Below are 22,854 nucleotides of genomic sequence, written 5' to 3'. Positions count from 1 at the left end.
TATAAGCAAACCAAAGCTAGCACTCTTGGGTAGATGAGCAAGGAGCACAACAGGCCCTCAGGCAACAGGTACTCCTTCAGAGAGAACCCATCAACACCCACAAGCACCTTGCGTTTTTGGTCAACCCCTCCGCCGACAATTCAGCCTAGCGTTTTGTAGCATCGCTATCAACCCTAGCCTGGCGTTTTTCAGCTTTGCTTCATTGCCATCATTCCCACAGGCCCAAGTTTTTCACTAACGCTACCAGCCAAGCCAACGTTTTCTATTTTCAGCCCATTTCTGCAGCAGATAGTCAACGTTTTCAGCATTCATGGATAGCAGCAGATTCAGCCCTAGACATTGCAGAAGATAGTCATTTTCAGCCCTCAAAAACGCAGCCAAAACAGCGTTTTCAGCAACCCCGCATCAGTCCCAGATTTTCAGCCATAGCGTTTTTATGGACAACAGATAGAAGACCGCAGATTTCAGCCCTTAAGTCGTTGTCGCCATCCCCATCGTCGTCACCGCATAGTCCCAAGTTGCATCAGTTTCCATGCATCATCATTGTACCACTTTGTGCAATCAATAGTAGACCACTCTCGCCGACGAGAGTGGAGCCTTCGGAGGAGGGTATTACGTCTCTGTTGTCGTATCTCTCTTCTCTCTCTGTCTCTCAGTCTCATACACTTGCATGCACAGTGTCCATTCACTTTGTTTGTGATCATAGCACTTCACATTAAGAACAGAAGGCTCTCCCTTCCATAAGAACTAAAAGGAACCTTGAGCACAGTTCGGAGCACTCATCTTGAGCAAAGCGCAAACATTCATTCCGCTGCACCTAACATTGGTATCAGAGCTTTGGCAGTGTTCTGTATCACTCAAGGAAAGAACCACAAGAGTCACAAGATTTTTTTTTGCTTGTTGCAATCGCACGAACCCAAGTTCGCTTGGGTGTGTCGATTCCTAATCGGGTTTTTTGAAGAGTGACAGGAATCCCAAGAAAGAAGGGCTTGTCCAGCCTCCCCTTGTGCCTCTTTTCACTCATTGAGAGTGGACCGTGCACTTAGCGGCCGGCCAATCGACGTGAGGTGGGAAAAAGCAACCTTGGTGTGAGCGCAAGGCCGCCAAGGGGTGCGCCCGTAGAAAGGAGTAGAACTTGGGTGAAGAGAAGATCCTTCTCAAACGCGGTTTGCAAGCGAAAGAAAACCTCAAGAACCTCAAGACCCCCAAGAACCTTAAGAACCCAAGACCTGCAAGAACCCAAGTTCCTCGTGAACTTAAGAACCGAAGACCACAAGAACCCACGACTTCAGAATGATCATCACTCGAAGCGGAATGGATACTTCGCTTAGAGGTAATGAGCATGAGAGAGGCGAAGAAGAATTTTCCCCACAAGGAGGTTTTTCCGACCCTTCCCCTTTCCGATCTACGTCAAGGATTGCAATAACTCCTATGGAGGAGTTGAAGCAGTTGTTTAAGGAAAGACAGTTAGAACGCGAAGAAAAAAAAGCAAAAAGAGAAGCAGAAAGAAAGGCCTACGAAGAACGAAGGGCAGCCATAGAGCGTCAGTACGACTTGGAAGAAAAAGAAAGTCAAGCCAAATTTGATCGCGAGAACAAAGCAAGACAAGCAGAATTTGATCGCGAGAACAAAGTCCTCAAAGAAAAGAGCGACCAACACAACAAAGAGTTCTGGCAACTCTATTCTCAAGTTCAGGCACAGATGCAAGAGATTTGGGGAAAGGAGACTCTTTCAGTCTCTTCTTCTCCAAAGCATGATACACAGGATTTGCAAGATTGTGTGAAGCATGATGATGATTTGAATGATATTGCTAAGTATGATGATTTGGATCCCAATGACAAGCATGATGATTTGCATGATCAAGATGTGATTTCTCACAAGCATAATGATTTGCATGATCAAGATGTGATTTCTCACAAGCATGATGAGTTGCATGAAGATGATGTGATTGTTCACAAGGATGATGTGTTAGTGGATGCTTTTTCTAGCGAAGCTTACCTCGTTGTAGATTCGATCAATCACGAAGAATCGATCTTGACTTTCGAGTCGAGGTCCACAGAACCCCCACAGCAAGATTCGATAGATTCCGAAGAACCGATCTTGGCTCTCGAGCCTAGGTCCAAAGAACCATCACAGGAAGTATTATGTGTTCACATGATTGATACACACATTGTTCGAGTGTTTCATTCGTGATCGTTTCCTATATTTTAGTCAGTGTCTTTATGTGATCCCTTTTACTAGGCATGACATATTGTACGTTGAGCACGTTTCACTCATGGATGGGCACGAATGTATGCGGATTTCTCATAAAAAGCTGAAAAGTATGCATTCAAGGAAGTCACATTCCATGTCTCTTCCTTGGCATGACACAGTACTCGAAAGAACACATGAAAGTATGAGCACCAAGCATGGGCATTTCCGTTGTGAATTGCCACAGTTGATTGCTTTAGATCAGAAGAGAAAGATTCGATCTCATTGTTTGCATATGTTTGGTGAACGGGTTGTCACTCCGTCTCTATGTCCATCTACATTTCATACACAGTCTTTAGCAAAGACAAGATTTTTTCCACTCACTTTACATGGAATGGGTATGTTCATGGTTTTGTGTTGGAAATGGTTTCAGGAATTTTCAGCCATGGAGATTCTTGAAGAAGAAAGAAGCATGACTAAAAAGACAAAGTTCAAGCATCGAAGGAGCCACAGAAGACTTTGTGTCGCTTTCGCCGCGGCCCAAAGAAGCAAGCGTTGCAGACCTTTATGAAGTTCAAGTACTGCACGACCCACACATCAGAGTGGGCCGGCGAAGAGTCCCTTCCAGGATTCCGGATGCTATTGGCGATCTCCCTCGACGCCATACAGTTCGGTACCAGTACCTCCCTTTGAAAAGGAGGAGATGTCACGTAACACATCCAACCCTATGTGTCCGTGGATAAGCTACAGCATGATCAGGGTTCAGTCAATCTAGTCAATCTAGATTTAGAAGTGATCTGGCACTTTGTGAGTCTATTCGTAGACCGTGCATGCCCAGTCACTTAGTGTAGATGCATATCCTCTGGTTGCACACAGCATGATCATCAGTATTCCCACCAGAATCCATCAGATTCAGTCAAGGAAATTTTCTAGTGCATTTAGCCTATTTGACCTATTTTTGGCATTTTTCACTTATTAATTTAGGTGACTTTCCAACAAAAGTAGGTAGGGCAATTTGGGTAAGAAAATATATAAGCAAACCAAAGCTAGCACTCTTGGACAGATGAGCAAGGAGCACAACAGGCCCTTAGGCAACAGGTCCTCCCTCTCTCTCAGCAAGAACCCATCAGCATCCACAAGCACCTGGCGTTTTTGGTCAACCCCTCATCGCCGACAATTCAGCCTAGCGTTTTGTAGCATCGCCATCAACCCTAGCCTGGCGTTTTTCAGCTTTGCTTCATCGCCATCATTCCCACAGGCCCAACGTTTTCACTAACGCTACCAACCCAGCCAGCGTTTTCTATTTTCAGCCCATTTTTGCAACAACAGATAGTCAGCATTTTCAGCATTCATGGATAGCAGCAGATTCAGCCCTAGATATTGCAGAAGATAGTCATTTTCAGCCCTCAAAAACGCAGCCAAAACAGAGTTTTCAGCAGCCCTGCATCAGTCCCAGATTTTCAGCCATAGCGTTTTTATGGACAGCAGATAGAAAACCACAGATTTCAGCCCTTAAGTCGTCGTCGCCATCCCCGTCGTCGTCACCGCATAGTCCCAAGTTGCATCAGTTTCCATGCATCATCATTGTACCACTTTGTGCAATCAATAGTAGACCACTCTCGCCGACGAGAGTGGGGCCTTCGGAGGAAGGTTTTACGTCTCTGTTGTCGTATCTCTCTTCTCTCTCTATCTCTCAGTCTCATACACTTGCATACACAGTGTCCATTCACTTTGTTTGTGATCATAGCACTTCTCATTAAGAACGGAAGGCTCTCCCTTCCATAAGAACTAAAAGGATCCTTGAGCACATTTTGGAGCACTCATCTTGAGCAAAGCGCAAACATTCATTCCGCTGTACCTAACACCGGTGGCCTTACAAATATTCCCGTTCTCAGTGCTCCCGTCATTACTTTGAATGACGCAATAGGAATACTCTGTACTCGGATGTCTCCAGTGAGAAAAACCCTCTCACATAAAATTCCAATAATTCATTTAGAATTATTTTTCCTAGTGTTCCAAGCGAGAAAACCCTCACTTATAAATCCAATAATTCATTTAGAATTATTTTTTATGTAAGATAAAGCCAATTTAGCAACAGTATCCGAGCTATTTTTGGAGAAAAGGAAAAGCGGGTTGCATGTGCATGCGACGCGCTGCTTGTCTCCCACGTTCCGCAGACAGCGACGTCTCCGCTGTGCAGCAAAAAGAAGACAGACACAGTTTCCTGTGCGCAGCAAGCGCAGACAGACAGCGACGACCGACCGCGGCCGCCCACCTACGCCCTCCACAGCGCACGACCAAGGCCAACTCGACCGGAAACTCGACGGCACCGAAGCTTCGAAGGCTTTCGTTGGCGCCGTTGGCTTCGCGCGTAGGAAGGCCCGCTTAACCCTTCATGAAGGAGGGTTGAACCCACCCCATGAGGGTAAGAAGCCAACACTTTACCATCAAGCTATTGACCCTTGTTGTGTATAACAAGGAAAGATAGCATACTTGTGTTGAAAGGAGAACTAGAAGGAAAGGGAAAGCTTCAAACTTCAAGGAAGTAGTTTCACCCTTCCTTTTCACTTCTTGGAGGAAGGCAAGTTTTCCTCCAAAAATTCTTTTTTCCTCAAGGAGGTAGCTTCAAAGTGAGTAAAAGCCTTCACAAAAACGACAAGTTTTTGTGAAGAGGCAACAACGGTGTTCTTACGACGAACGACACGTGAACGCTACAATTCCTGCAAGGCGAGGTTCGCATGCAACACATATCGCGGAGCATACAAAACACAAAGACTTCAATTTCACAAGGTACAAGTTGACGTTTTTTTTCTCTCTTTGCATTAGTGTGTGTTTACCATGGCCAGTGAGGATATCCCACGTACACACACGTTTGATTTTGAGCACGTAGATCAAAATCAGGGCGATGATGATGATCTAGGAGATCATGGGCTTGTAGATATGGCTTCTTTCAAGAATTTGAAACATCGTCAAAGCGTACTTGAAAGCAACCTCTCTGCACTCAGCGCAAATGTTACCAATCGTACGGAGTTACTTGTGAAATTTATGAATTCACAGACGACTCAAGGAGCCACAAGTGGCACAGTTCAAGGAAACCAAGCTCGCACGACTCAAGGAGTCCAAGAGACAAGTGCTGCGGAAGATGCAGAAAGTAGCAATGCATTACTTAAGAATATCACCATTCCTGAGTTTCACGGGGAAGAGCGTGATCGCAACAAGGATGCGGTCAATACGTTCTTACACAAATGGAGTGATATTCATGAGACACACCCCGGATATAAAGACGGTTGTACAAACAAGTCTATCTCTTAAAGGCAAGGCCTATAAGTGGTGGATGACATTTCTAATAGATGCTCGTCCTCCGTCTTGGGCTACGTTTCAAGCTTCTTTCTCAAAAGAGTTTTTTGACTCCAATGAAGAAGATAAGAATTGGTTAGCATGGGATGCATGCCGCATGTCTGGCCTCTCTCTCACATAGTACCTTTCGAAGTATCGGAAAATCATATTAAAACTAGAAGGTCTAGATGAATTCCAAAAGATACGGGGTTTTAATAGGGGTCTTGACAAAGACTATCGTCTTCATGTCCAGACCCAACATTCAAAAACTTTGGAAGAAGCCATCAGTCATGCCCAAAGATATGATGATGACCAAGAGAGGAAAAGAAATGTTCCCTACTCTAAGAATACTTTTGCTAAGAGCAATGTGCCTAAGAGCCAATAGCGAGGTAGATCTCCCACACGTTCCAAGAGGAATAAGAGACAATCTATCTCTCCACACCCACAAGAGGCTAAGAAGCCTACGTAATCACAAGATGCTCCACGTGGGTCTCTCTGCACGGCTGATTTTGAGCGTGCAAAGAAACACAATTTGTGTTTTACATATCTTTCGGACCAACATAACAAGAAAGATTGTCCTCTTTTGCAAGGCAAAGAAAAGGCCATGCACAGGATGCAACGCCTCACATTAGATTCATCTCCTAAATAGTGTTGTAGAGGTTCTTCATATGGAAGAAAAGCATAAGTGTTGTGTGCTTGCTTCAATGTGGCAATCCACCTTTGGTCCCCATGATTTGATTCGCATGCATGGCACTATTAACGGACAACGTGTTCGTATTTTAGTGGATGATGGTGCAACTCATAACTTCTTGAACTATAAGCTAGTCAAGAAATTGAAACTTACACAGACTCCCTGCTCTCACAAGTATGTGGTGGAGCAGATGTCTCGGAATGATAAAGAAGTATGGGACATGGTAGTTCAAGGGGTTGAGCTTATTGTTCAAGATCATACGATGACCCTTGATGTAAGGTGCAGCGAAATGAATGTTGTATTTTCTCAAGATTAGTGATCTTTATTGCTCAAGGTTCCTTTTAGTTCTTAGGGAAAGAGAGAGCTTTCCGTCTTATGGAGAGTGCTATGATCACGAACAAAGTGAGTGGATATTGTGCGTGCAAGTGAATGAGACTGAGAGAAGGAGAGAGAAGAGATACGACACCCGAGAGGTTGTAAAACCCTCCTCCGAAGGCCCCACTCTCATCGGCGAGAGTGGTCTACTTTGATTGCACAAAGGTGTACAATGGGAATGCAATGGGACTATGCCGATGACGACGACGGTGATGACGACGACGGTGATGACGACGACGACTTGATGGTTGAAATCTGAGATCTTCTAATCGCTGAATTTCGGGACTGTTTCGGTGGCTGAAAATGACTGTTTTGGCTGCGTTTTTATGGCTGAAAATGGGGGAACATCTGCAACCAACTTGGGGCTGATCTGCTATTGTGTCTAGGGCTGAAAACTGTGTGTATCTGCTGTGGTAAGGGACTGAGAATCAAAAACGCTGATGGGTCCTGCTGCTAGCCAAAAACGCTAGGCTGATCTGCATCTGCAATCCAAAAACGCTGATTGGGCTGTTTTGGGAAAAACGCTAGCAAGGCTGATTTGGAAACGCTAGCAAATGGGGACTTCTGGCGATGCTGGGGATCTGCTATGGCTGGGATGCTGAGGCGATGGCAATGGCCTGCTGTGGAAGGAAGCGCCAAAGCCTGGAAGGTGCCCGCGATGATGGAAGTCCAAAAACGCTGGGGGTGCTGAGGGGGGGTACTGCTGAGAAGTTGCCTGTTGAGCGGGAAGCTCCTACTGCCTCTTCTGCCGAAAAGTGCTAACTTGGGTTTGCTTATATATTAACTTAGCAAAATTGCCCTACCTACTTTTGTTGGAAAGTCACTTAAAAATAATAAGTGAAAATAACCAAAAATAGGAAAATAGGCTAAATGCACTGGAAAGTTCCCCTAACTGATGCTAATGGATTCTGATGGGAATTCCGATGATCATGCTGTGTGCAACCGGAGGATATGCATCTATGCTAAGTGACTGGGCATGCACGGTCTACGACTAGACTCACAAAAGTGCCAGATCACTGCTAATCTAGACTTGACTGGACTAACTGAACCCTGCTGTGGTGTAGCTTGTCCACGGACACATAGGGTTGGGATGTGTCACGTGACACTTGACTTCCAAGTTATGAACATGGACCGTGCTGATGTAGTTTTAGGACGGGAGTGGCTGCATGGTTTAGGAAACACATTGCACACTAGTTATGAACACAACTCCTTATCCTTTATGGCCAATGGTAAACATGTGCTTTTGCTTGGTGAGAAAAATATACCATCTGCACCTCTTATATGTATAGTCAAGCTTTCTATTTTGCAGAAAGCAGATTTAATAGATGAAGTCTTTTTGTGCTACTGCTTGTCTTCAAGTCTTGTGAATTCTCAAGAGCAAAGTGCGGTGAATTCTAGTAATGGTATGCAAAGTGCAGAGGATTCTACTGATAAACAAAGTGTTAACAAATTTAACGAGCAAAGTGCTCTCAATTTTAGTTCTATAGAGCAACGTGCAACTGTTGTAAAACAAACATTACAGGTATTACAAGATTCTCCATCCCAGCATAACTCTAGTTTACTCTCTCCTTTTGCATGGCATAAGCTAACTCACTTACTCACGGAGTATAATGATGTGTTCTCAAGTGATTTACCAGCGGGTTTACCACCTACACGTGATGTGCAGCATGGCATAGATGTCTTGCCAGGCACTAAACCGGTGAGTAAACCACCTTATCGTATGAGTTCTAAAGAAGCCAAGGAGGTTGAGAGTCAGTTGGCTGACTACCTCGCCCGTGGTTTCATTAGCCTTAGCACTTCGCCTTGGGCATCACCAATTCTATTGGTAAAAAAGAAAGATGGTACTATGTGCATGTGCATAGATTATCACGGATTAAACGCCATAACCATCAAGAACAACTTTTCCAAGCGGCAGAAGAATGAGCACGAGAATATACGGAGCTCGCTGCTGCTGTAATACCTTCGCTACGCCTTCGCCCCCCCCCCCCCCCCCCCCCCCCCCCCACCCCCCCCAGCGCTGCCCGCCTGTCCTCCCTGCCCCCCCGCTAGCCCTCGCTGCTCTGCTCGTCCACGCGCTGCCCCTCCCCTGCTGTAGCAGCTCGCGCTACTGCTGCTGCTGCAACCCCGCCCGCCTTTTCCGCCCCTGCCGCCTTTGCCGCCAGCTACCGACCCCTTATTGCAGCTGTCCCCGCCTATTGCTGTCAGCGCTCCCGCATTAGCCCCCCCCCGGGCCGCCTGCTTTTTTTCCCTCCCCGTTGCGTCCTGCAAGTCGGTAACAACAGCATTGATTCCATTTTGGGGCAGTGCTTTGTGTGCCATTTGCAGATTCTGCCCGCCGTCCTCTTCTTACGCCACAGCAGTAGACACAGATGGAGGCTCCAGCTTCGCCACAGAGGGACTCGCGAAGCCCCCTCGCCCGACCCCGCTGAGCCCACCATTCGACTTGCTCTTTCGCCGACTCAGCAAGCAAGCCTTGCCGCAGAGGTAGAGCATTTGCAGGCGACTTCGGTCATCTGCAAGATTCTCGGCACCCAACCTAGCAGAGGAGAGCTGCGTGACCTTCTCCAAGCCTACCTTCTCGCAGAGGTGGGCAAGATCTTGGATGTCCAGATTCTTGGACGGGGTTACTACCAGATCGAGTTTGAGACCTCCGAGATAGCGTCCAAGGTCATAGCTATGAGTCCACTGGCCATCCGAGCATCACGCGCCCACTCTCGACAGTGGCGACATGGTTTTGACCCGGCTGCGGATGTTCTAGTAGAGGAGGCAGACATTCCCATCTCAGTCTGCTTTCCGGGTTTACGGAGGGAGTACCTACCACTTCTCTCCACGATCGGCTCCGCCATTGGACTGTCCTGGAGACACTTCGTACGGCACCATCAGTAGCTACCAAGGCGGCTAGCATCCCCTCAGTTCGAGTTTTGGTCAGAGATGCCCACACGCTCCCGAAGGTTATCCTTCTGCCTCGGGTGAGTGGGGGTTGGTTTAGACAAAGTGTGGAGTACCAGTGCTTCATTTGCCGACAGATGGCCCACCTAGCGAAGGCCTGTCCACGGAGGAGGCCGCGACCCGCACCTCAGCCTCAGCCCCAGCCTGCCAGGACTGGCCCGCAGCCACAGCCAGCGGCACAGCGCACACATGCAGAGCCACCCTCCGAGCCTGGGGTTCCAACGGAGGAGGGGTGGCAACAGGCCCGTGGCCGACGACGCTAGGGGCCACAGCGTTAGCCTGGCACTCAGAGTGGCCCTCCGGTGCCTACTCAGCAGCAGTGGGTTCCCACGGGGAACCGCTTTGATCCTCTTGAGCAAGAGGAGATCCCTACGCCAGCCCCCACCTTCGCTTCACCCTCGACGGCCGCTCCCCCCTCAGAGTTTCCCCCCTCTTCCTCATCCTCCCCCCTGCCTTCTGCTCCCGTCGCCTCTCCACCTCGCCCATCTACCTCTGTCGCCCCATCCCGCCCCTCTTCTCTTGCTCCCCCCAGCTCCCTCTTCCCCCCCTCTTGCTCCAGTTCCTCAGTCGACTCAGGAGATAGGTCCCTCTCCGGCGGCTAGGAGATCTCTTGACAGCGCCTTTGCCATGAGTCGCCTAGCGAGAGAGGGTCAGCCCTTCTTGCGGCCCCCTTTGCAGATTCAGACATCTTCCCTTGCAGCTATCCCTCGTGGTCTGACGAGCATTGACCTCCGACGCCGCTGGGACTTCTTTGACTACGGGTTCACTTGTTTTCTCGGCGATTCCGCAGCAGACCATGAGGCAGTCTGCTTCAGGGTCCATGCTTTGTTCCTCGCCGCTAGGGAGACAGAGGCCTTGGACTCGGCAGTTGGTTTCTCCTTCCCCCTCTGTGGTAGGGCCGAGACAGAGTCGTCCCTCGACTCAATGTTGGGATGGTTGCATACACAGGTCCTAGAGTCCTGTCACCACATGGGAGAACTCGGAGTTAGAGATTTGCTGCAGACTTTGTGGCCATTGGCCAAGTTTGCGGAGACACCCCCAGACTCAGCAGGATGTAGGCACATTGTGGTGTACTTCTTTGCTGATACGCAGTGTTTACCTTGCTATGTATACATTCATGAGGACTCCTGGACAAAGGAGGTTGCTTTACGCACGGCTCACTCTGCTTGGGCTTGGGCTTGGGCTAGGCACTCACTTCAATCACGCCTATCTAGAGGACGCTCGGATGCGGATTACTCCCCACCAAGCCAGCCTCGAAGATAGCCCGTCTTGCTGCTGCGGCAGCATCTGTTCTCTCTCGCTCCCCATGAGGATCGTCTCATGGAACGTGCAGGGATTAGGGGGGCCCCAGTTCCAGCGACAGCGGGGCCGATTGCGTCAGGAGCTTCAGCGTTGCCTTGTGGGAGGAGAGATCGATCTCCTTATGCTTCTTCAGGAGCACCATCTGTGTGAGAGCCACATTCGGCGATGTGGTCAGATTTTGCATGGACGATATGATACCTTTTGGTCAACTGCTTTTTGACCTGGAGGCATCCAGGGTGGGATATGTATAACTATTGCGGACTCATTGCAGCAGCCATTGTGGGCAGAGGATTATTGTGCCGGGCAAGGCTCAGTGGATTACTATGCGGGTTCAGGGTGGCCTTGTGGGCTTCCTGAACATCTACGCGCCCAATGTGGCGAGTGCTCGTGCAGAGTTTTGGTCACAGATTGTTGAGTCTTTGCCGCAGGCCGATCATTGGTGTATAGGAGGGGACTTCAACATGTTGGAGGACCCTTCTGACAGGATTGGTGGCAGCCATGCTACTGTGCATGGAGTCGAGTTGGCAGTTTGGGAGAGGTTGTGTATGACTTTGAGGGTCTCGGATACATGGCAGCACTCTGGTTTTGTGAGGCCCCCAGACAGTCTTGCCTTCTGTAGATCGGACCGCAGAGTGGGGGGAGTGAATCTATCGTGGATAGATCGCTTCTACAGTAGTGACCACTTCAGTGACTTGGGAGGATCAGTGGGCATCCCGGCAGGGACATCCTTCTCAGACCATGCGCCAGTGATCCTCACAGTGGCAGACACGCAGAGGAGTGGAAGCACGATGCTTCGCATCCCAGAGAGGTTCTTGTTGGACTCAGCACTCAGAGAGAGGGTAGAGGCTCTTTGGACAGAGGGCATGGACAGCCAGGTTCCACCAGCAGACAGAGTGGCCTCAGGCCTAGCTCAGCTTAGCCACTTTTTTCTTCAGGAGTCTCTGGCTCGCCGGGCTGCAGCAAGAGAGGAGGAGCAGCGTCTCAGACGAGGCATTGCTTCACTACAGAGGATGCAGGAGCAACATCCAGACAGTCCATGGTTGGAGGAGCAGTTACAGCAGGCTCGACAGGAGCTTGCTAGCACAGAGGAGAGGCGTCATGAGTTTGCCTTCCACCGACAGGCATCTCAGTGGACTCAGGTGGGTGACAAAGTGACTGATGCTTTTTTTGAGACAGTGGGACCTCAGCACTCGCATGCCAAGGTCAATCAATTGAGGAGGCCCGATGGGTCAGTTGCTTGTGAGCCCGAGGATATGCGTGCAGTTGCTACTGACTTTTGCCGCGAGTTATTGTCGGCTGAGCCTCAGTCAGAGCGGCAGGATGCATGCAGGGAGCAGGTTTCGGCACATATGCCTTGTCTTGTGACAGAGGAGATGCGCCAGAGGCTAGAGATGCCACTTCAGCTCGAGGAGCTGCACACGGCTCTTAGGGCCCTCCCTCGTGGTAGCTGTCCAGGTGAGGATGGGTTGACTCCTAGCTTTTTCTTGGAGTACTGGGACCTGCTTGGCACAGATCTTTGTAGTGCTTTTCAGTACATTTTGCACATAGGGGTGATGCCTGACAGCATGAGTGAGGGCCTGATCTACCTCATTCCCAAGGAGGGTGGCTCCTTGGATGAGATTCGACAGTGGCGCCCCATCACCATCCTCAACTCAGCCTACAAAATTCTTGCCAAGGCTCTGAGTTTGAGGATTCAACCACTTTTGGAGAGCCTTATACATGGGACTCAGATAGGTTTTGTCAAGGAACGTAGTATCCTTGACAACATCTTTACTTTCTGGGAGGCTTCTACCCTGGCGCGACTCCGTGGTGAGGACCTTGTGATTCTTCTTCTCGATTTTGAGAAGGCATACGACAGAGTTGACTGGGACTTTCTAGAGGGCACTCTACGCAGGATGGGCTTCTCAGCTGCTTGGATCAAAGGGGTGTCACCTTTGTACAGACAAGCTCACAGTCAGGTGCTTTTGGCAGGAGGTAGAGGTGAGTGCTTCATGCTCACACGCTCGGTCAGACAGGGTTGTCCTCTTGCCCCCTTTCTCTTTCTGTTCTATGCGGAGGTGATGAGCAGATTTTTGGTGTCACAGCAGGTTGGTCTACGGGGCTTAGCACTCCCTATTCGGGGAGATGAGCTACTCGACGCTGAGTTTGACGATGACTCAGCCTTGTACTTAGATGGCCAGGAGGCCAATCTGCACAGATGTGAGCAGGCTTTGGAGACCTTCTGTTGTGCATCGGGCGCACTGATCAACTGGAGAAAGACAGTGGCATTCTCGGTTGGTAGTGCTCCTGTGCCAGATTGGATGCCAGGAGAGGGTTTCAGGTGGATTCCCCTAGGGACTGCAGTTCGGTACTTGGGTTGTCAGGTTGGTTTGGACTTGTCTCCCGAGCAGCAGATTGCTCCTCTTCTCCTGTCCATCAGGAGAAAGCTGTTACATTGGAGCTCAGCACGACTTTCGCTAGCTGGTAGAGTAGTAGTTGCCAACCAGGTGTTGTTGGCGACTATGTGGTACATCACTTCCTGCTGGATCTTCTCGAGTTCTTGTATCAGCCAGGTAGAGAGGCTGATCAGGAACTTCCTTTGGTCAGGACGTGACACTCAGATAGCCCGAGCCAAGGTGGCTTGGTCGGTCATCACGCTTCCTTGTTCTCAGGGAGGGCTTGGGATCATTGATCCAGCACAGCAGAGCAGAGCCCTTCTTGGGAAGTTCATAGTCAGAGGACTTCTTCCAGGTGAGGAGCCCTGGAAGGAGTTCTTGCTACAGAGGCTTCGTGCCAGGGTGCCTCAGTCAGGAGGCCCTTGGCAACCTTCGACCAGATGGATCTTTACAGAGTTGCGCCGAGTTGGTTTGAGCAGGAGACTGGAGGACCGCTTCGCTGTGAGTTTGCTTCGATCTTGGGAGCTCTTACGGCGTGGCCTGGAGCAGAGACAACCGACGTGCACGGAGGAGCGCCTACGGCAGCCCCTCGTCTAGAACCCAATGGTTAGCACTCACAGAGGCCACTTGGTTGGTAGTCGGCCTCATGTTTCCTGGGGGCCCATGGCAGCAGGTCCAGCGTGCTCTCTAGGTGACTGGCTAGAGTTCACAGGTTTGTCAGAGGAGGTGCAGGGTTTCCAGCTACAGGGCATGAGAGGGGTGCAGAGCATGTGTCAGGACATCTCAGAGTCAGTTCCAGCTGAGTGGCTCACACCTCTCGAGCCAGTAGCACCCCGGTGGATGGGAGCCTTCACACGACTGGAGGTTCTCATTTCAGTCAGGGCCTGCTTAGAGACTGTCCCAGCCCTGTTCTTCGAGCTTCAGGGTGGGGGACGATTACAGCGAGTTGCAGTAGAGGCCCCGCAGGTAGCAGAGTGCTGCTTTCAAAGGATCCGAGTTGTGGGCATTTGTGGGAGGACTTGCGTCATAGACCCTGACCCAGCAGCTCTTGAGACTGGACACTGGAGGCTATGGGCTTGGGAGTGTTGTCCACTGGCACAAGTACAGTGGGATCCTGGTGAGTGGCTATGGAGGACCCCTTCTCTTCTGCAGACCACCCACGAGTCCCCTTCTTTCAGTACACTGTTCGGCTTGGACGTCATATACTTGCAGCACAGAGAGAGGCCCGCCCCGCTGCAACACGTCATTGGCAGGAGGAGGGCCTCACAGTCGAGTTCTTGGCAGCATTTTGGCAGAGGCTGTGGGACTCCAGACAGCCGAGGCGCGTCACTTTGTTTCAGTGGCTGGTTGCACACAGAGCTACAGCAGTAGGAAGCTGGCTTGTGCATAGTGGTCTCTCGGCCGCATGTGCAGCCTGTGACCAATTGGTGGAGAGTCAGCGTCATTGTCTTTGGGACTGTCCCTCGGCCCAGCAGATGTGGCTACAAGTTCTTTGGCTGATGCCTACTCTCTCCACGGCTAGACAGTACACTTGGGGGGCAGCGGCTTGGTCCACTCTCACGGGCCCGGCACTTCAGTTTGAGCTATCTTCCACCAGCAGGATGATAGTGATACGGGGGGGGCGACCTACACTCCAGCCTGCTACGGAGCTTACTCCACAGGAGTGGTGCAGTGAGAGAGAGGAGTGTTGGGAGCTCATCAGTGGCCTGACACTTTGGTTCATCTGGCAAGCCCGCTGTTTCCGCATTTTTGAGGCTCGCTCTGTGCCACCAGCAGAGACTGTTTGTGACTTTTGGCTAGAGCTGATCCATACTCTTAGAGGACAGCTTGAGGGACTCCAGGGCAGCTCCGACCACATGCGGGAGCACCGCGAGGCTTTCCTTCGACTTTGGCACCCTAGGCCTTTCTACACCATTGTCCAGGGTGTGCTCAGATGGCATTACAGTCCACCTGTGTGGCTCTTCCCTCCTCCCATCTGTTGATTTAGCCTCATTGTATATATGTTGTTCTTTCATTGGGAGAGTTTCCCCATCATGTTTGTAGTAGCCCTCTCTTGCAGAGGTGGTTGTAGCCCTATGGACAGTTTTCATTAACTAATAGAAGAATCTTTTTCTCGGAAAAAAAAACCATCAAGAACAAGTATCCTTTGCCAAGAGTAGATGAGTTGTTTGATCAACTCCATGGGGCACAAGATACTATACAAAGATAGATCTTCGTTCAGGATACCACCAGGTGCATATCCTTTTACAAGTTATCTCCAAAACTGCCTTCAGAACACGGTTCGGGCATTTTGAATTTTTGGTCATGCCTTTTGGTCTAACCAATGCTCCAGCTACATTTATGACACTCATGAATAGTGTCTTACGCCCCTAGCTTGGAAAATTTGTTGTGGTTTTCCTTGATCACATTTTCATTAACAGTAAGACTGAAGATGAACACATAGAACATTTACGATTAGTGTTCGAACAGCTACGAGCTCACGCACTGTATGCTAAGCAAAGCAAGTGCGATTTCTTTAAAACAGAGATACATTACCTCGGTCATGTGATCTCTTATTCTGGCATCAAGATGGACACGGACAAGGTCGCTGCCATTCTTTGATGGCCACATCCCAACACGGTTGAGGAGCTTCAAATATTTTTAGGCATGTCTGGATTATATCGATAGTATATCCGTGATTGTGCCAAAATTGTTGTTCCTATGACAGATCAACTTAAAGCAAAAGGTAAGACCTTTGCTTGGGAAAAAGCCCAAAAACGCAGTTTCGAACAGCTCAAGGTAGCTATAGCCATTGCTCCCATCCTAGCAATCGTCGACCCACTTAAGCCGTTTGTGGTAGAGACTGATGCTAGTGATAAAGCAATTGGTGCGGTACTTCTCCAGGAGGGAAAACCTATAGCCTTTGAAAGCAAAAAGTTAGATAGAGCTCAACATAATTATTCTGTCTATGAGAGAGAGCTCTATGCCATAATTCACGCTTTACGAAAGTGGCGACACTATTTATATGGTGCCGAGTTTGAAGTAGTTTTTGACCAAGAGAGTATCAAGTGGTTTACTATTCAAACGGACTTGAAGGGCCGTAAAGCTAGATGGGCCGAAATCCTTCAAGATTATGATTGTAAGCTACGATATCGTAAGGGGCGATATAATGTAGTAGTGGATGCACTAAGTCGTATGTCTCAAATTAATTCACTTGCTTTCACGGAAATAAAGAGTGGATTTTTAGAGTCATTACATGGCAAGTGTGCACAAGATCAATCATATGCTAAAGTGTGGAGTGCAATTTTAAAAAGGGATCCCTCACACTCACATGTCTCTGTACAGCCAGATCAACATGTCTCTGCACGCGCAGATAAAAACTCCAACACATAGAGCTCCACCCCTACTCGGAAGAGCTTAAGCGATGGAAGAATTTTTCCATTGGTGATGGCTACTTACTCCACAAAGGTAGAGTATGTGTGCCAAAGGACTCAAACACTAAGCGCCAAATCTTATTTGAGTGTCACGATAGTCCAAGTGCTAGTCATCCAGGTATTCGTAAGACATGCCCTAGTTAGACGGCAATTTTATTGGCTGGGCTTACATCATGATGTTCAAGAGTACGTACTAAACTCATAGTTACAGGGGACGGAGGGGACGGACCCTAGGGACGGGGGACGCCCATTTCCGGGACGGGGACGGGTGGGGACAGACGGAAAAAGGGCTGCCAAGTGGGAACGCGGGCAAAATGTCCCGGGGATGGCAGGCGACGGTAGGGGACGGAGGGGACGGCAGGGAACGAGAGGGGACAGCAGGGGATGGGAGGGGACTTCTTTTAAAATTTGAAAACCTGATCATTTCTAGAGGCTAGTTTCTCTTTAATAGCCATATGTTTGAACTTTGAAGCACCCCAAAGGCTATAAAAGCCACCCTTTGGGTCCTCATTTCTCGATGTTTTATTAGCACATTTGCGTCTATATGACTCATGTTCTTTGGTCTATTTAGTGTAAATTTGTGGTCAAAGTGATGCTCTATGTGTGTGGCATGTGTATAGGTCAAAAAACTCTTTTTTTTTTTTGCCGTCCCGACCCTCGTCCCCATTTCCTGACTTTTGCCATCCCGTCCCCGTCCCCGTTCCCGACCTCGACCCACCGTCCCATGTAACTATGATTAAACTGCCAACAGTGCCAAGTTAATACGACAGAGCGCCTCAAGGTAGGTGGAATTTTACATCCTTTAGAGATTCCACAAGGTAAGTGGGAGAGTATCTCTATGGATTTTGTGGTAGGACCACCTACTACAAATCGTGGCCATGATGCCATATGGATAATTGCAGACCGTCTCACCAAGATGGGTCGATTCATTCCCACTAAGACTACAGTTAAGACACCAAATTAGCACGGCTATTTGTAGAGCATATATATAAACTCTACGGTCTTCCAGCTAGTATCATTAGTGACAGAGATCAAAAGTTCGATAATCACTTCTGGAGAGCTGTGTTTCAAAAGTTGGAAAACTGAACTTAATCTAAGTACGGCTGATCATCCAAAAACGGATGGTCAAACGGAAAGAGTTAATCAAGTGCTAGAGGATATGCTACGAGCGTACGTTAGCAAGAAGCAAACCAATTGGGAAGACTACTTACCTATATTGGAATTTGCTTATAATAGTTCAAAGCATGTGACTACAAGGTTTAGTCCATTTATGCTTTTATACGGATTTCAACCTTGATCACCCGTTATGGTTGGGTTGGCTAAGGAGAAGATACAGCAAGCGAAGGATTTTCTCCAAGACCATTTTGACATGCTTCGAGTTGCTCGACAAAATGTTAAGCAAGCTCAAGATCGATATAAGAAGTACGCTGTAACAAACTGCTGACGTGTCAAAGCCCTGAAGAAGGGAGCCAACTTGCAGATGTCGGCCGAGGGGCCTAAACCCTAAGAAGAACAAGTAACAGAAGAAGTCCTACCAACTTATGGGGACCCCGTCCAATGGGGCCCCAAGTGAAAGGATTAAAATAAAGCAGGACCTACCCACACATACACAAACTGATGACGTGGCAGATTTTCGAAAATTGCGCTGACATGATGACGTAGCAGGCTGTACAGATTTCCATAAATTGCGCTTACAGCTTTTTGGCTTTGCTTTTGGACCAGATGCTTTTAAGTTTGAAGGCTTTTTACTGTAAACTGCTTCTGGGACCTAGGGCCTTTAAATATGAGGTTAGGGCTCATTCTCTGGCATGCTTCCTGGAGAAGGTGCAGAGTCTGGAGTACCGGCTTGTATTGTGTTGATGCAATATAAAGAAATACCGAAAGGGGCGCCAAGGTTTGGGGCCAATACTCTTTGGGGTGGAATTCCGCCACTCCGTGTCGCGTGTCGTCTCTCTCTCTCTCTCTCAGTTCAATTGTTAATGAAGTGCTGAAAGTCTGTTCAGTCTGTTCTTTTCTATTGGCACGCGGTGCCCGTCTTGTGACATACGCAGATGAGCATCGTCGTCTTGCTACTTTCGAAGAAGGAGACAAGGTTTTCCTCAAAGTTCCAGAGCATTCAGAAAGTCTGAAGACGGGAAAAGCTGCTAAATTTTCACCATGCTATTGTGGACCGTTTACCATTCTTAAACGTATAGGTCAAGTGGCCTATAAGTTAGCTCTCCCAGAGCACTCACGAGTTCATCCCGTTTTTCATGTTAGCCGTTTACGAAAACAGCTAGGAAACAGTGATAATGTCATTGGCACAGGTGTGTCAGTTGACCTTATCGAACCGCCAAGCATTCCTCATGAGCCCGAAAAGATTTGGGATTCTCATGAGCTTCGCACCAGACATCATGTCAAACGACAGGTGTTGGTAAAATGGCTAGATAGACATGAAGAAGGTTCTACATGGGAGAATGTCTCCACACTTAAGAAACGTTTTCCTACGTTCATTTCTGAGGACGAAAACGATTTTCAAAGGGGGGGGAGGGGGGGATAATGTAAGGACATGGGTCCTATGGGTAAGGCCACCTGTACGGCCGGACAGTGTGTACGCTAGGGGGAGGCTATAAGATAGCACGGTTGGGTGGAGACTAGTACACGCATTACCACCGCCCTTTCAAGGCCCCTCGATCGGGACCTGCAAGTTGGCTAGGGTTAGGCTCGAGGAGCCTTAATCCGCCCGGTCTTCAACGGCTTGACACGTCAGCAGTTTGTGACACGTTCACTCTCTAGAGTCATTCTTTCCCTTTCGACTGCAGCCCACTTCTTTTGACTTCAGCCCACTGAGCCTCCTTTTCCCTTTCGACTTCGGCTCGCTGAGCCTCCTACTCAAGCATCATCTCCACCATGGACTTTACCAAAGCCTCCATAGAGTATGGTGCAATCTGTGGTGTAGATGGGGACAAAGGAGGATTTGAAAACAATCCTCCTGGTGTAGGGACATCTTCTCCAACTTCTCACCTTCATGTAAAGTATTGAATCCGCTTCAGATGATGACCATACACTAAGTACTGGGTACATGGGGTATTGGGGTAATTGGGGTACTTGGGATACTTGGGTTCTTGGATTCTTGGGATACTTGGAATCTCGGGTACTTGGAGTACTTGGGGTACTCGATCCTTGGTACTTCTTGCAATTTGCGTTTAAGAAGGCTTTTCTCTTACCCAAGCTCAACTCCTTCCTATAGGTGCACCCCTTGGCGGTCTTGTGCTCACGTCAAGGTTGTTTTTTTCCACCCCACGTCGATTGGCCTGCCGCTATGTGCAAGGTCTGCTCTCAATGAGTAAAAAAGAGGAACGAGGGAAGGCTGGACAAGTCCTTCTCTATTGGGTTACCTTACACTTTATAAAAACACAGATTAGAAAGATTGACACGCCCAAGTGGACTTGGGTTAGGCACAATCTCGAACAAGCAAAAAAATCTTTTGTGGTTCTTTAGGTTCTTTTCCTTGAGTGATGATACCGAACACTGTCATAGAGCTCTAATACCAATGCAATGTGCAACGGAAGTGATTTATAACAATGACTCACGATGAGTGCTCAGTGCGTACTCAACATTCCTTTTATTTCATGAGAAAGATGGGCAATAGAGAGGCAATAGACTAGAGAGAGAAGAGAGAAATATTGTGAGTGAAGGTTCTATAAGTGAGAGAAAGAAGACTAACACTAGAAGGGATCCCAAACTTGCCCCCAAGGGCCCCTCTCTCTTATCGTTAGAGAGGTATTTGCTTTAGATTGCACCAATGCTGATACAATGGTCCTAGATATTGACATGCTGATAGGATCATGCATTGGATGCTTGGACTCGACGGCATGGAGAGGCTAATGAGTTGAAAACCAGAGACGTTGAAGCTAACTAAGGGCTGAAATCTGCATGTGCAGGAATGCTTCAAAATCGCAGGTGCTGCTGATTGTAAAATGCAAGTGTTAAACTGAGGTTGACCTGATGCAGATGCACATGCTTGAGGGTGATCTGATGACGACGAGGCAGAGGGAGAACCAGCACTAGGCTGAGAGTAGCAAAACGTTGGGTACTGCTGATGAAAACGCTGGTGGGTGCTGAGTTCTACGGGTGCTTGGTGCCATCATGCGATGCTTCTTCTCTAATGATCTATGGGGTAAGCCAACATATGAATTGAAGTTGAATCGAGCAATATAAAACCTTCTACGATTCCACTTCGAGAGTCGCTTATTAAAAAGTTACTTGACTCTTAATAAGAGGTGCTTCACATGCTTATTAACTACCTAGGTCAGATAACTAAAGATATATGCGAACACTCCCTAGTGCCTACACCTAGCAGACACTAGCAGATGCTCCCATGCAATCATAAGGTATGCAACTAACTAAAGTGCCTAGACACACACGTCTTCCGTACAGGCTCACAAAGGTGCCAGAACACTTCCTAGGATGTCCTAAAACCCAGAAGAGGAGTTACAGCTTGTCCACATGCACGTAGGGTTAGATGTGCACATGACACAATATCTCATACTATATTGGACATAAGACTGCTCCTTTGTCTATGGCTCTAAGTTGCACAGCTGGCATATCCACTGTTCTTGGTATACTGAAGCATATAATGCAAGTGATGGTGCATCCAAGGAGTAGTGAAAGGATGGCAATTTGTCCATAGTAAACCTATGCAACCAAAACTAGGCCGACGTCTGTGAATACCAACATCTAGAGTCTCCCCAGTAAGCCTCTAACCACAATGAATGTATTCTCTCTCTCTACCTCTCTCTTTCATTGAGTTAAGTTCAGTTTTTCTCAAGCGCAGTAAAGTGTGCGAAGTACTAGCTCTGAGCTAAAATCCTTAAACCCTTCTGTTGCACCTGACGCTCACATTGTTGATTTCTAGTGGGCTTGTTCAACATCAGGTGTTAAGAGGGGGTGTTAGAGTTCATACCACTCTACTACTTCACGTTGGTTTAGGCATGCTTGTCCGGCTAGTGTGCCTCCTGGGCTGGCCACCCATTGCATATGCACATAAGTCTATAATCAGTCTCTATCCAAGCCAGAAAGAGGCAGTCAATGCACTTATCATGTGCACCATGTAAACAGAAACATTGGTCAAGGATTCATTGTGCTAGAAAAGGGTACACTTTGTGATGTTCAAACATGAGGCCCAAGCTAAATGCAACGCAACAGGTTGTTACATTCTTATTGTGAAGGTTTAGAGAGAGGAAAACCTCGACAAAGTCCTGGCGGCAACATGCGGGATTGTGCTGGGACACGGGCTTAATCTCAATGTGAGCTGATTCATCCACAATTTCCTGCATCGTGTTCTTGATGAATTCATCGAAAGAGCTGAGCTGCTGCCTCACGAGACCTTTGTCTTCGAAGTAAGCGCTGATGACGGAGAAGGCGCGGTTATGGATAGCTGTCTTTCTGTTCTTCTCCGTTGCTTCTGGGAAGGTGGAGATACGGGAGCTTGCAGCACTTGCTTTAGCTTTACTGTGCGTGACGAGGGCCAGTTGCAAACATCTCAGTCAACCAATGAAAAGGCTTTTGCGGGACGCTGTCCGGACGGGGCTGCCAGCTGGACCTAACCACCAAAGCCTTCCACGTGGCCATACAGTACGGAGCTTTACTTTTTGGCTTTCTAAAAGAAGCCATACTTTGATGGTGGTGATGTAGATTTACTTTCAACGCCCCTTTGCATTTTTCTTCCGCCTTTGCTTTCAACGCCGCTTTCAGATTTACTGGTGGGTTCAAACTAGGCGACAGAAGAAAAATGCAAAGGGGCGTGATTTTCCATGGCGAAATTTGGTTGGTTGAAGTTGAGGCACTCTTCGTCGGGCCCTCCATTTTTCTTCCGACCTCCCCCCCCCCTCTCGAAAGAGTCGATGGCCTCTCTCAGCCCCCTTCACTTTTTCACTTTTCCTCCTCCACACTGTTCACACTAAGCGGCGGCACATTTAGGAAAACTTGTTTCTTTTGCCGGTTCAGTCTGAACCCAGCCTTAGAGGAGAGTTGGGTTAGTCATACTTTCAATCTTTCAATGATGATGTAGATTTACCTTAAATGTAATTTTAATTTTAAAATAGTAAATAGACTTTCTTATCACACATTTCATTTCACATCTTCACATGTCTTGACATCTCTTGCATTCTATTGTTTTAGAATGTTAAAGTGAAGTTTCACCTTGCATAATTCTAGTAAATTCTATAGATACATACACACA

General features: G+C 48.2%; 1 protein-coding gene across 1 annotated transcript in view; it reads right to left on the bottom strand.

Annotated features, from left to right (window-relative positions):
* The window catches only part of LOC147455403 (DNA-directed RNA polymerase II subunit RPB2-like), a 50,931-nt gene extending 28,800 nt beyond the window's left edge, over positions 1 to 22,131 (bottom strand). The window contains exon 1 of the mRNA XM_086514180.1: positions 21,860 to 22,131. Coding sequence (XP_086370306.1) covers positions 21,860 to 21,949 — 90 coding nt within the window. The 5' untranslated portion in view covers positions 21,950 to 22,131. The remainder of the gene's footprint in view (positions 1 to 21,859) is intronic.
* Between the last annotated feature and the right edge of the window lie 723 nt (positions 22,132 to 22,854).

This window comes from Adiantum capillus-veneris, chromosome 6, assembly GCF_014529385.1.
Source record: "Adiantum capillus-veneris isolate H3 chromosome 6, ASM1452938v2, whole genome shotgun sequence".
Taxonomy (NCBI): domain Eukaryota; kingdom Viridiplantae; phylum Streptophyta; class Polypodiopsida; order Polypodiales; family Pteridaceae; genus Adiantum; species Adiantum capillus-veneris.
Note: the sequence above shows the minus strand (reverse complement) of the source record. Positions and strands in the feature narration are given on the sequence as shown.